The sequence below is a fragment of the Aricia agestis genome, chromosome 1, assembly GCF_905147365.1.
Source record: "Aricia agestis chromosome 1, ilAriAges1.1, whole genome shotgun sequence".
Classification (NCBI taxonomy): Eukaryota; Metazoa; Arthropoda; class Insecta; order Lepidoptera; family Lycaenidae; genus Aricia; species Aricia agestis.
Genome location: NC_056406.1, coordinates 23,141,265 through 23,156,046, shown reverse-complemented (window position 1 = coordinate 23,156,046; position 14,782 = coordinate 23,141,265). Strand labels below are relative to the sequence as shown.

Below are 14,782 nucleotides of genomic sequence, written 5' to 3'. Positions count from 1 at the left end.
CTTGAGATAATGAGTTTTGACAAATTGACATATCACATTTGACAACGCCAATTTTTTTTTCTTATAATGGCACTTCGGCTATAACCATGGCCAGTGTCGAGTACAATATTATGGCTGGAAAACAATATTATTTATTACAATTTTTTCTATATCGTCAGGTCAGTTAGGTCTAAAGTCTAGTCAAAGTCTAAGTATGAAGTCAATTCAGTCAAGAAGTCAAGTTGGTCGATTCAGTAAAGTGGTAGACGCTTTATTGAATTTTCGATGGAGTTTTGGAAGGAACACAAAAGTGCACGTTTCTGGTTATGAGGGGTTTTCATTTATATTTTTTAATTTTAATTTTAACAATCTTAACTAGATAGCCTAAGGATAGACACTTCTAGATTTTCTATTGGTTCCTCACCGATCTGAAATTATCTGCAGGTTGACATAACTGACTACATATGGGCACAATAGACATAACTACCAGTAGTTCGACTGCAAAGAAACGGACAGGTTTCAATATCTGTCGAATTCGTCGGGTTTCACTAGGATTATGAACGGAATGTGCCTCGCGCTGGCTCATATAATTTATTTTTAAATATTTAAAATAAAGATTTCAAAATTGGATTCTGACAATTTTAATCGCATGTGCCAAAACACCAACGACAATACGACCAAAGAGGAACACGTCCAGCGAATATGTCATAGTTTTAAATTCGTAGGTAACAATTTAACAACCCTAGCGACGATTTTCGTCATAATACGTCAAATTTAAAAATTTCAACATCAGTTCTAAGTCGACATACTCTATGATTCTGTCTACTCTGATATGGGTTGTGTTTCCAAAAAATATCAGTGTACTGTAAAGTGTGACATAAACATTGACATTTATAAGTGGACTCGGCATAATGGTCTCTACCAAATCAAAATACTGTAGCCGGTCCGCCATTTTATGTTCCGGTTCTCCGAGGTACATAAACTGTCAAAGTGTCGTATTATAGGGATGTCGAAATTGAAAGAAAATATCGATATATCGATACATCGATATTTGAAAAAATATCAATATCGGTTTCGATATATCGCGAAAAAAATATCGATATATTTTTTTCGACCAATTTACTTTAAATTAATTTATAGTCCGTCAAAAAAGTGAAGAAATTAAAAAAAAAATGTCCTGTGATCGGTATGTTTATATTTTTACTAAAATTTTTGTTATTTTACCGATAGGTTGACTTCGTATGTGCTAATTTAGTTAATAAATAATTAGACAATAAATAAGATTTGTGATAGAATAGAATATAACATGGCTTGATTTAAATACTTAAAACAAAATAAATTAAATATTTAAGGGAGCCCCAAAATAAACGTGATTTTTTTGCTATTTTTTGATTGATATCAATAATGGCAAAAGGTAGGCACTTGAAATGTTCACAAAATACTCAGTTGTATACATACTTTAATAATAATAATAATTGATGGTAAAATTTAAATAAACTGTAAACCCTTCGTGCGCGAGTACAACTCGTATTTGTCCGATTTTTTGGTAATTTTTGCCCGATATCAATAATGGCAACATAAATAATAATTAATAAACTAAAAATAAATTAAATAGTTTTATTAAAATTAAGGAGGCTCCTATATAAAAAAAACATTTTTGCCTATTTTGTCTCTATGTATAAAATAGGCAAAAATGTTTTTTTTATATAATATAAAAAAAAACATTTTTGATATCAATATAATATATAATATAACAGGACGCTCACTTATAACATCTTAGTTTATCGATATCCTCGACAAATATCAACCGAGTGTCCCATCACTATAGACCGCCATGTTTAGTTCTTGGCAATATGGCGCCGGCCACACTTTTTTGTAGTTATGTCACTTCCATCTGTTTCTTTATTCATTGGACATTGAAAATAAAAAACATCTTAAACCTAAGCGATCATTGGCCTAAGCGATTAGGCCAGTACACTGGTAATAGTTAAGGAACACGCTGACATAATAAAAACTTGTCAAACTGAAACTTGACAACTGAAAGAGTTTTGGCGGGCATGTCACTTTCAAACTTCTTCTACTTTTTATTGTTGGTGTGGTTTTTATTATTTTTTCCCAAATTGTGGTTTTTGGGTTTTTGATATTTATTATTGGTAAAATATTAGCCATTAAATATCCGTTATCTAACACAAGTGCAGGTAAGATGTTGTCAAAACCAAAATGTATAATTCCTGTGACATTTGGTGAGAATATCGGTAAATAGGGCTATTCGGTGAATTTTAGCTAAAACATCGTTATAATAACTTTATTATCCTATTCATTGGAATATTATTGCGTCTTTTTCAAATTGAAATGTATCAAGTTTTACATTCTTTTGCCCAGTTTTGTAGCAATTATTGATGGTATTCCCAGGTATTACCGATAGTTGTCTACCCATACGCCATCTAGTTACTAAAATGGAAACTGTTTGACAATCAAATTAAAAATATAGGAAAATCCCTCATTACATCACTTTCCTACACTTGTGCACGATAACGAATATCTAATGGTTAATATCCTACCATTATTACACATTAAAAACCCAGATAACACAATTTTAGGAAAATAATACAAGAACAAAGTTAGTCGTGTTCGTTTCGTTTTTCAATTTAAATTGCGCATGCGCAAAGTTAAAAAAATTAGTAGTCGTGTTCGTTTCGTTTTTCAATGCACATTGCGCATGCGCAAAGATAAAAATAAGTGTCAGTGTGAGTGTCATGTTCTAAAACAGAAACAACCCTATTCAACGAATACTATACTCACAAGGAGAAGAAGCGGTTTTTTTCGAGAATGTGAAAGAGTGATGTTGTGTTTTTATATTATTTTCCTAAAATTGTGTTATCTGGGTTTTTAATGTGTAATATTGGTAGGATATTAACCATTAAATATTCCTTATCGTGCACAAGTGTGGGAAAGTGATGTAGTAACCAGAAACGTGCTCTTTTGTGTTCCTTCCAAAACTCCATCAAAAGTTTCAGTAAAGCGTCCTACCACTTTACTGAATCGACCGACTTGACTTCTTGATTGTATTGACTTTTTACTTAGACTTTGACTAGACTTTGGACCTGACTGACCTGACGATAATATATAAAAAATTGTATTAAAGAATATTGTTTTCCCGCCTTATTATTATACTCGACACTGGCCATGGTTATAGCCGAAGTGCCATTATATGAAAAAAAAAAGGAGAAGAAGCGGAACTTCTTAAGCGGGCGCCAGACATGTGATCAAATACGCAAATTCGCCAAGTGTGGCACTGACATTTGCCTATTTGTGCAAACTTATTGTTGGCATTTTCCTATTTGTGCAAAGTTTGCTCAAACTTTGAAGCCCATGTCTGGCGCCGGCTATAGAAAAAAGTGTACCCCTCAAATTCTTTAATACCAGAGGGCGCTGAAGTTGCGATGATGTCAGCTGGCGGGAAATTTAAAATTCTACCATTCTCTATAGCGGCAAATTTGAATTTTTAGCTGGGTGGGGTGGCGATACTCTTTATTTATTAAATCCGAAAGAATGGAACTATCAGAATATATTATATTATACATTTTAATTGGAATAATATATAAAGGGACTTGGCTGTTATCAGTATAGGTCTTCATCGTAAAGTGCTGCTTCAAGACAGTGGCGTGGGAAAACGGGCGAGGAGAATTTAGTAGGAAAAGATACCACCTTATAATCTCTCTACTATACTTAATTGTTATTGAGTTTCTACTAATAGAGATTATGAAACAACGACAATTAGTCGTAATAATTTCCAATTGAGACTATGGCGTCCGCCAAGCACTTGAATTGCGAGCGCGTTCAACACCGGTGTTCCGAATCATGTCCGAACCATTTTCTCCTTCTCCTTCTTTTTTTTTTTTTTTTTTCATATAATGGCACTTCGGCTATAACCATGGCCAGTGTCGAGTATAATATTATGGCGGGAAAACAATATTCTTTAATACAATTTTTTATATATTATCGTCAGGTCAGTCAGGTCCAAAGTCTAGTCAAAGTCTAAGTAAAAAGTCAATACAGTCAAGAAGTCAAGTCGGTCGATTCAGTAAAGTGGTAGGACGCTTTACTGAAACTTTTGATGGAGTTTTGGAAGGAACACAAAAGAGCACGTTTCTGGTTACTACATCACTTTCCCACACTTGTGCACGATAAGGAATATTTAATGGTTTATATCCTACCAATATTACACATTAAAAACCCAGATAACACAATTTTAGGAAAATAATATAAAAACACAACATCACTCTTTCACATTCTCCCAAAAACTCCCTTCTCCTTCTTTTTTTATCCACAGAAAATAAATCATAGTTGGTAGTTTTGCCATATTCGGCCAGTATCATTTTAATTGGCCGCCTATTCAGTGTTTAGCGTTACGTCAGAGCGATAACTCTATTTCGTTTGGAAATTACCAATTACAATATTAATCTACCAAAAATTATATTTGAAGTAAAACTATTTTCGCAGCGCCGTCATATATTCTGACAGATCCATTCTTAAGAGCCCCGGAGACGATCAAACGGTTTGATTCAAACCTTACGTGTTTGATGCAACCGTTTGATGTCGGTTTGAACGGTTTGTCAAACAACACTGCGCAGTTTCATTCAATGCGCGCTGTCGAGTACACGTCTTGTGATGCAGAAGATGCTCTAGATTCTAGAACGAGGATCACGATTTTCTTATCTTATGTTTATAACGTTAATGTCCTCTGTCAGAAGAGAAAAAAAAAGATATATGTGGGAGAACCATGCTTCTGCACGAATGGGCCGGCTCGACCGAAGAAATACCACGTTCTCACAGAAAACCGGCGCGAAACAGCGCTTGCGCTGTGTTTCGCCGAGTGAGTGAGTTTACCGGAGGCCCAATCCCCTAACCTATTCCCTTCCCTACCCTCCCCTATTCCCTTCCCATCCCTACCCTCCCCTATTACCCTATTCCCTCTTAAAAGACCTGCAACGCACCTGCAGCTCTTCTGATGCTGCGAGTGTCCATGGGCGACGGAAGTTGCTTTCCTTCAGGTGACCCGTTTGCTCGTTTGCCCCCTTATTTCATTAAAAAAAAAATCTAAACTGAAATGTCAACTAAGATTACGTACGTCGTACAGCTACAGCTGAGTATTTTGTGCATATTTCAAGTGCCTACCTGTTGTCATCATTGACACCGAGCAAAAAATGTTTGAAAACTCACGTTTGTAGTATGGGAGCCCTCCTTAAATATTTAATTTATTTTGTTTTTAGTATGTGTTGTTATAGCGGCAACAGAAATACATAATCTGTAAAAATTTCAACTCTCTAGCTATTACCGTTCTTGAGTTACAGCCTGGAGACAGACGGATAGACAGACAGACATCGAAGTCTCAGTAGTAGGGTCCCGTTTTTACCCTTTGGGTACGGAATTTTTGGACACGTAATCTTGGTTGACATTTCAGTTTAGATTTTTTTTTTATGCAATGCAACCTGATGGAAAGCAACTTCTGTCGCCCATGGACACTCGCAACATCAGAAGAGCTGTAGGTGCGTTGCCGGCTTTTTAAGAGAGAATAGTGTAATAAGGGAGGGTAGGGATGGGAAGGGAATTAGGGAGGGTAGGGAAGGGAATAGGGTAGGGGATTAGGCCTCCGGTAAACTCACTCACTCGGCGTCACGCCGGTTTTCTGTGAATATTATATATTTGAAAAATATTTGAAAAATTGGAAAAATATATTGGAAATTTTTCTTTTTTCTTTTCTTTCGGAAATTTTTCCATTACCCATCTGTAATTATTGGTGACCCCTGGTTTAGACTTAAGGCGGTCTAGAAATCTCTTAATATTATTAAAAGATGTAAAAAGAAATAAACGTAGCAAATGTAGCGAAAATAAATTTATTGAGCATAAAATATGAATTTAATAACAAGTAACTAATTAACAGCTAAGTATATAGCAACTAGGGACTACCACAATATTAAGTATATTATGAAATAACTATTTCTTAAGTTTATTAAAGGCATAAAAATATAAGTATGTAATTTTTGAACACTTTTTGGAAAAAAATAGCCACAAAATTCTAAAATACAAGTCATACGATACTGCTCTAGGACAGACTATAATATTATCTTGTCCCCTATCGGTGTTACAGCCATTCTTAACGGCGTGTACTCAGCTGCTGTGGGAGGAGCGAGGCCTGAAAATACTACAGATTTGTGTTTTCTACTCTCCGTTGGATTCTTTTGATTTAAGTTCGATATACCTTTACCTACGGCCCTTAGCTTTTTAATGGCGTCATCTATAGGACCCCGGGAACTCAACGGTTCTAGCAGAGGTTTACGCATACTTGTATTGACTATTCCTGACCTAGTCTGCCGTATAACAGTATCAGATTTACTAGTCAGTTTGTTCTGAACGGATATCGTGGAACGTAAAATACTAGCGGTTTCACGTTCCCATTCTAAGGGGTCTATGTAACAACGTTTGTTACCTACAGATCTATCGATATTAGGTTTTGCAATTTTTCTCGCTGACTCAGTCCTGTATTTGACGGATTGGATTTGATTTTTATTTTCCTCTGACTGGCAGCAGGAGTGCGGTACGATGCGTCGCTTATAATCTGAGCTTTTTTCTCGTCTTCCTTGAGTCCTAGAAGATAGCGCGAACGTTTTACGCTTTTTAAGGCTACTTTTATTACTTGAACTACATTTTACCACTGAAACGGCCGGTCGTACCGTGAAGGATACCGTCGGCCCGAGCACAATGCCATCCTTATCGGCCAGTAAATTATCGTAAGGGTTGAGCCAGGATAGGAAATCAGTTATGATAGGTCCGTTGTACTCATTAGGCACTGGCATGTCATCGTGTACAGGCGTCGCACCGGATGAAACTTGAGAAATCGTAGGGGTAGCACTTTTTAATTCTTGCTTCTTCTCCTTTGGTTTCTTATTGACGATACGTTTGCCATTGATGCAAAGAGACAGACCGAGATACGCGGGTGCCTTTGGAATTACTTGCTTGTAAACTAGCTCAAACGTCCCTACATCTGCATCAGGATTTTGTCGACGATCCAAAACCACTGAAAGCATGAAATCCGTTTTAGCATTCAATAGCTATAGACAATTATTAAAATTAAAACAATCCTTGAAGGTTACCTTTTACGACATCTTCCAGACATTGTGGGCAAAGACGAGCCGTAACGGAAGTCGTTGGTGCCAAATCTGGGCTCGAATTTATTTCTATGAGCCATGGTGTGAAATCTTCAGTAAGCATGAAATCGGCCCCATACAATTCGAAGCTGTTCTGCCTCTTATCCATCGCCTCCTGGCAAGCTAGCATCGCTCCTACCAAGGATTGTTTGATTTCCGGGTAAATCTTCGTGTCCCACATTTCGTATTTACCTATCTGTCTTAAATGTTTTTCCACGTATTAAATTTTATCTATTACATACTTAGGACTACAAATTTTATTTATTTACTTACCTCAAGTACGCTTTGAATGTGTGGCAGTCCCACATATTTTCATCTGGCAGTGCTTTATCTCGTTCGCAATTTTTGTATTTTGTTTGTACAGCGTTGTTCGTGAGATGAACTGATTCATGATAGTTCGAAAGGCTGAACATCTGCGAGCTGAACCTTAGGTAGCTATCTCTTGAACAAAATCAACGTCATTATTAAAATACACCACAAAATTAATTAAAGCTACTTCAGGATCAGATTTGTGTAATAAATTAAATTCCACGATTGAAACTTACTTGTAGACCCAAATAGTTAGCGGCTGGCAGTTCGTGATCAGAAACCATTGGCGGATATCAAATTTCGTCCCATAAATAATCAGCGGATTTTCTGAAATTTTGTATCTAATACAGAATGGAGTTAGGTATTACCTAAGACTTAGCTTTATAATTAAACTAGCTGTCCGGGCAAATGTTGTTACAAATTGCGCCCATTATAATTATTTTATTTAAGTGACTAAATAAGTATGTCACCATGGCAACGTCCATCGCTATCCCGTCGCAAGCTGTTTCCTCCAAAAGCGGCGCCGTCATGCAGCGGCCGCAATAATAATAATAATAATATACATTTATTCGACATCAAATTCACAATACACTGCAGTACACAAGCACACATACAGCAATAAAGACGAAACAAAAAAAAAAGTATACTAGGCCTTACCACATATAACAGAAAAAAAAACATAGTTGAAAAGTAAACAAATAATAATAAATCTCATAAAAGCGCTGGTAGTCGTCACAAGGCGCGGTTTTTTAGAGAACAGTAAACGCACTTTATTACTTCTGAGAATTTAAAAAGGCGCGCGTATCCGCACGAATTCGCGTTAAGAGGATTCCACACCGCCCTTTTTTCCATACAAACGTTGTCACCTGTTTCCTCCCTGGATAATGCTAGTAGAGTTATAATTTTTTTCCTGAATATTTACGGCCACTAATACAATGTCCCTATGTTTTCTTTTTTTTCATAATTGAATTATTAAATAAGATATGAACGTTCAAAAACCCAAAAAAATGGCCAGATTTTCCACTGTGTTCAAACGTCCAGAAAACAGATTTGGCTAGATTATACAAAAAAAGCAAAACATAGGAACACAGCTCAAGCCTTTTTTTAATCTTTAATGAAAAAAGTACTTAAATTAGTTAAGTTTTGGAGAAGGAATCAGGGGACAACGAATCGTTGATTTTCTGGATTTTCTGCAGTTGTCTCTATCGCGTTCTGCGGTATAGGCTTGAGGTAAGGGAGACAGCTATAGATATTACACGTACTTTTTTTTCATTTCTCTAGCCGCTGTTGTATCCTCTTAATTCGCCCAACCAACGCTGATTGGCCTCGCTGAAGTAATGTATGCGTTACGCTCTGGAGTTAAGGTTGAATTTTCCGTGTTCAGTTTATGGGAATTCGCTTCGCTTCGCTTAGACTCTGCGCTAATATAAATTGACCCTAAAGCTCTGGTTTCCCCCAAAAGCGGCGCCGTCATGCAGCGGTCGCAATACAGCGGTGAATGACGTCACTAGAACGTTGTCTATGTAAGCAATATGGCGCGGTTTTCCAGAGAACGGTCGCGCCATACTGCCCACATAGACAACGTTCTAGTGACGTCATTCACCGCTGCATTACGGCCGCCTCACGATGCCACCGCTCTTGGAGGAAACCAGAGCTTATTCCAGAGAACGGTCGCGCCATACTGCCCACATAGACAACGTTCTAGTGACGTCATTCACCGCTGCATTACGGCCGCCACACGATGGCACCGCTCTTGGAGGAAACCAGAGCTTAAGAGCTCACCTGACTCTAAAAATCAAACATCGTCCTTCTCTCTTCACACTCACGCCCGTCTTTCATATGCCAGGTGAAAAAGGACGGCGCGGAATCATCGCCGATTTAGTTTTACTTGAATAAAAGACGAAAGAATGAATAATGATTATGAAAAAAGTGTTTTGAGCAAATTTAGGTTTTATCAATACCTTCTTAGATATTAAAAAATATTAAAGAAAAGACAGCAAACTTCGAAGATCCAAGCAAAAATGTGTCTATAACAAGGTTTTTTGTAAAAAAGAAACTATCGAGCATTTTTTTAATAATCGTGTTTTCGTCTTGAGCATTTAATCTTTATGAACTGAAGTTACTTGTGTCAAAAAATCAGTTTTCTAGACCTTACAGATTTTGAGATCTAGGTTAATGTATGTAGTCAAGTTAGGGTCATATGGGCTCTTAACAATGGTCGCCGTCAGTCTCGAGTTGTAATAATTTACTATTATTTATTCAATAAATGCACTTATCAATATAAAAAGTAGATGTTGTCCGATTCTCAACCCTAGCCGATATGCTCGCTAAGATTCACGAAAATCGGTCGAGTCGTTTCAGAGGAGTTCAACCATGCACCCCGTGACACGAGAATTTTATATAAGTATATTATGATTTTGCTAAATTTTTGCAAGAAAGGAGACTCACCAATATACTTTTGTACGACGTATCGAGACTTCTGTGCTGGTACGTTGATAAGACTGACAATGTCTTTGATATTATTCATGAGGTATATGCCCTTTCCCCTACATTTGTTGCCAGGTTTGACGATCCAAATATTGTAGACGCCATCAATATCCATCTGGGGCCAGTATCTCGATATTACCGAAAGGACCTTAGCTCCTTTTCGCTCCAAGTTTCTGGATAATAAATATTAAGTATCTGATAAAATAGTTAAAGTTGCTTAGGTGCTTCATTGTTTATTATCTATGTTTCCTCATGTAAACGATTGCAATTATAAATAGGTAATTACTATTTAATATTCAAGTCATTAGAATATTGAAATTAAACGACTTACTAACAAGAATTACAATATCTTGAATCGCGACCAATCACGAATGTTTCTTTATAGCTTTCTCCAATACCTAACTGAAGGTTTTCGATTTCAAACTAATTAACAAGGCTATTCAAAAAGATTGAACTGCCTGTATGTAAGGTACTTATATAAAAACATTTGCTATAAAAACACATGTTAAAAATCAGACCTTAAATTTAGATTCCTGTCTTCTACAAATTTCGCACCCTCGTGAACAAGAAGATAGTGGTGGGTTAAGAATATGTCCCATTCGTGCTCCCATACATGCTGCGCTTCTTCCGTGTCATCAATATCTTTGTGGGTAAAGAAGGCGATGTATTCGTTTAATCTCGATATAGAGAATTCTATTGCCGATAAAGGTACTTTCCCGGTGGACGACATCATATTATTTTCATCTTCATTCTGCATTACGCTACTGAGCCATTTCAATAGGCTGATGCAAGCTGTGATCCTGAAGTCATCGATGAATTCTTCTAGACTTTCTGGGCTGTGAATATTGTAACACCTTGGGAACTTCGTCATCGCAACTCCTGGTTCTGTGTACCAGTGCAATTGATTTAGAGAAGACGTTAAACCTTCTTTGGTTGTAAATATGGATCTGCAAAACCTACGAAAAAACTGATATTTGAGCAATGTAAAGAAAAAGCATGACAATGGGTCAACGAGTAAAAGTAAGTCCCAATTAATATTATATAAAAGCTTTTAAAAAGGTAAGAAAATGAGGACGCCGCTAAATGATTCTTCGTTTAAATCTTCTCTATATTTCTTGGGCTTAATTTATTAAAAAAATAATTAGTTATACGTTTTGACCTCGTTTTTTATATTATAAGTAATTTTCTACATTCACCTGCTAATTAAAACATCCTTGTTGCTAAGAAGCCAATCGTATTTGTCTCTTTTTGTTGTCCAGAGAAAGTCTACCGCATGGTGTTCCATAAATTTGAACAATATCATCCTTTCCACTTTACTTAACTCTTTGCCTGAAGCGTTTTTTGGATCTATGTTTGTGGGTGGATGTCGGGCCTGAAATGCAACTTTATTTCAAACTAGCTGTTGCCCGCGACTTCGTCCGCGTGGACTTTGGTTTATATAAGTAGTTGTTCCCGTACATCGATTGAGTCGTTTGCGCGCAAATCAGAAAAGTATATTGTGTGCGAACTTTTAATTTTCCCGGAACAAAAAATATCTCCAATCTCCATGCCAAATTTCATCAAAATAAATAAAATAGTTTAGGCGAGAATCATAAAAGTATATTGTGCATTAACCGTACATTTTTCCGAGACAAAATGTATCCTATGTTCTTTTTCGGGACTCAAAGTATCTTTATACCAAATTTCAGCAAAATGGGTCCAGCCGTTTACGCGTGATGTCGTGACCACGCGAAATATAACGTTCCGCGCAGCTTCGCCCGCGTAAATTAGATATTTCACAGACAAATTAGTCCACAAAAAATAGCCTATGATCCTTCACGTGGTCTACTTCTTATCTGTGCCAAATAACAGAAAAATTGCTCCAGTAGTTCGTGAGATAAGCTCTTTCAAATAATTTCCCCCGCTTTTTTCCACATTTTCCTCTATTTCTTCGCTCCTATTAGTCTTAGCGTGATAAAATATAGCTTATAGCCTTCTTCGATAAATGGGCTATCTAACACTGAAAGAATTTTTCAAATCGAACCAGTAGTTCCTGAGATTATCGCGTTCAAATAAGCCATTTTAAATAATTTCTTCCGTTTTTTCCACACTTTCCTCTATTTCTTCGCTCCTATTAGTCTTAGCGCAATAAAATATGGCCTATAGCCTTCCTCGATAAATAGACTATCTGACACTGAAATAATTCGGACCAGTAGATCCTGAGATTAGCGCGTTCAAACAAACAAACTCTTCCCAATTATAATATTATAATAATAAAGTATAGAAAAAATTATATTATTAGTATAGATTTATAAAGTACCTACCTTGTGTGACTCGTATTTTTCTACCCATCCTCTTTCAATAAGTGCCCGTCGTACTGCTGGGAACCCTCCTCCCTTTATCATGAATACCTTTCGTTGCTTCATTGCTGTCTCAGCAACTTTTTTGAGTTCATTCCACCTTTCGTTGGTCACCCAACTTTTGTATTGTTTTAGTTGGTCTATTGAAGACGATTCACCTTAAACGGAGCATATTTTGGAAATTACCCAATCTTTTTATTTAAATCATGCTAGGTAAGATGCTAAAGGTGATCTATGACGAATGATGATAGCAGGGCTCGGAACCGGAATTTTTTAACCAGGTTAAACGCTCTTTAACCAGGTTTATAGCCAATAGGCCATTTGTTTTGAATTTGTGGACAATGGGTGAGGGTCGTGGTGTGTGTGAGTGGGCGGGGCGATCATAATCGCGAACGATTTTAACTTCTAACCGGTATTTTGAGCAGGAGCAGTTTCATTTTGCTCTTTGAACAAAACCAGTAATAATTTCGGTTCGTTCATAGCGGAATCGAAATGAAAACGTTCTTTTGGAAATGTATGGCGTTTGTAACGAACAGGATCGCAAAGATAAACCAGGTTTCCGAGTCCTGGATGATAATAAAAGTACCTACGTACGTGATTACTTTAAAGATTTTAAAGCAGGTACCTGGGCCATGCTCGGATTTCGAAATGGATACAGCGCTCGACGGCCGCAGTTCCTTTTTAGACAAACTCTCCTTGTGCAGCTTAGAGTCCGAGGCACTTTCTTCTAGAGCCATAGTTAATGCCATACGTTACCCTTCGAATTTAAAAAGTTCCTAAAAAGTGCGTGAGCCTGTAACATATTATTAAACTTTGAGTACACGAACTACCCGTTTGCCAGCCGCCGCGAGAGTGGGACTACCATCCCCCGCTTGGGGTTACGGTGCAATAACCTACTTATGCTGCGAAACGCGACCTAGTTGCGGAGTTTCCTGATCATCAACGGAGCAGGGCCGCGTCTCCACCTGGTACTGGGGAAATGACGTCATACCTTGGCCTTCACTGACCCTAATGCTGACGAGTTAATGAAGCTAAATTATTCTTACCTATTTCATGGACGTTAGCAAATGGTAATAGTTACGAAACTGTTATATTATTATTATCATTATAGGTAATTGATAAACTTTTTACTTTATATACAAACAATCCAAAACAAGTAATTTTGAAACATAACTGTCAAATTGTAATCAAACTGCGTACCTACATCTACTAGGTACCTCTCTCTAGTACTTATACCATTCAAAATAGGCATAGGCCCAAGAGGAAATCATTACCAGAGTAGACAGATGTTGTGTAAATAATCGGCCAAGTGCGAGTAAGACTCGCGAACGAAGGGTTCTATACTATATCTAAGGTCAATGTGTCGAAGTCCGTCTGGGAGGTAAGTCCGTCTAGCTGCAATAACTTCCATATTTGAACGACTAGTTTCATAATAATAATATGGCTCAGTGGGTAAAACAATATTGCAATGTTAGTTTGATCTAAGAAACAGACATGTCGCTACTAACTACCTGTTACGAAAAAAATGATCTCAATTTTTTTTCCGTTTTGTACTCGCAATCGGAGTGTAAGTCTCTGCCAAAAAAAAATTAAAAAAGTGGGAATAAGAAGGAGTTTTTGGAGTTTCTTGGATTACATAAGTAATTTAGTGATCCTTTTACTTATTACTGGTGTTCGATTCGTTAATATCGCTTTCGTTTTCGTTATTATCACCTGCAACATGTGTCTAACCTGAAATTGCATTAATGAGGGATTTTCATTTATATTTTTTAATTTTAATTTTAACAATCTTAACTAGATGGCGTAAGGATAGACACTTCTTGATTTTCAATTGGTTCCTCACCGATCTGAAATTATCTGCAGGTTGGCATCACTGACTACATATGGGTTGTGTTTCCAAAAAATATCAGTGTACTGTCAAGTGTGACTTACATCAAAATATCTTAAACCTAAGCGATCATTAGCCTAAGCGATTAGACCAGTACACTGGTAATAAGTTTAGGAACACGCTGACATAATAAAAACTTGTCAAACTGAAACTTGACAACTGAAAGACTTTTGGCGGGCATGTCACTTTCAAACTTCTTCTACTTTTTATTGTTGGTGTTGTTTTTATTATTTTTTCCCAAATTGTGGTTTTTGGGTTTTTGATATTCATTATTGGCAAAATAGAGTCTGGCTAGCGAAAGATGAGACTGGAAAAAGGCGGCAAATTAAAAAAATCAACGTATAACAACCCTGTCTATAGCCGGAATTATAGTTTTGATCTACGAACTACGAATAATAAGGTTTCTTAGTTTTATTTTTCGTAGTTTGTAGAACAAAACTATAATGCCGCCAATTTGGTATGAATATCGGTAAATAGGGCTATTTCTTCCGTGAATTTTAGCTAAAACATCGTTATAATAACTTTATTATTCTATTCATTAGAATATTATTGCGTCTTTTTCAAGTTGAAAT

The 14,782-nt window shown here is 36.7% G+C and overlaps 1 protein-coding gene across 3 annotated transcripts; it reads right to left on the bottom strand.

Moving 5' to 3' along the window:
• Positions 1-5,893: 5,893 nt before the first annotated feature.
• Positions 5,894-13,460, bottom strand: LOC121728594 (tubulin glycylase 3A-like). 3 transcript variants are annotated; one of them, XM_042116785.1, is made up of 11 exons: positions 13,369-13,460; positions 12,948-13,115; positions 12,287-12,480; positions 11,180-11,355; positions 10,502-10,939; positions 9,945-10,156; positions 7,733-7,823; positions 7,461-7,628; positions 7,134-7,387; positions 6,714-7,057; positions 6,448-6,627 (listed from the first exon to the last, which is right to left on the bottom strand). In XM_042116785.1, exons 2-11 carry the CDS (start codon positions 13,069-13,071, stop codon positions 6,592-6,594), a joined length of 2,037 nt encoding a protein of 678 aa, XP_041972719.1. In that variant the 5' UTR covers positions 13,072-13,115; positions 13,369-13,460; the 3' UTR covers positions 6,448-6,591. The 3 variants fall into 3 exon arrangements, with proteins under 3 accessions (XP_041972705.1, XP_041972712.1, XP_041972719.1); XM_042116771.1 differs by having other exon boundaries at positions 5,894-7,057; XM_042116778.1 differs by lacking the exon at positions 13,369-13,460 and adding an exon at positions 13,220-13,310 and having other exon boundaries at positions 5,894-7,057.
• Between the last annotated feature and the right edge of the window lie 1,322 nt (positions 13,461-14,782).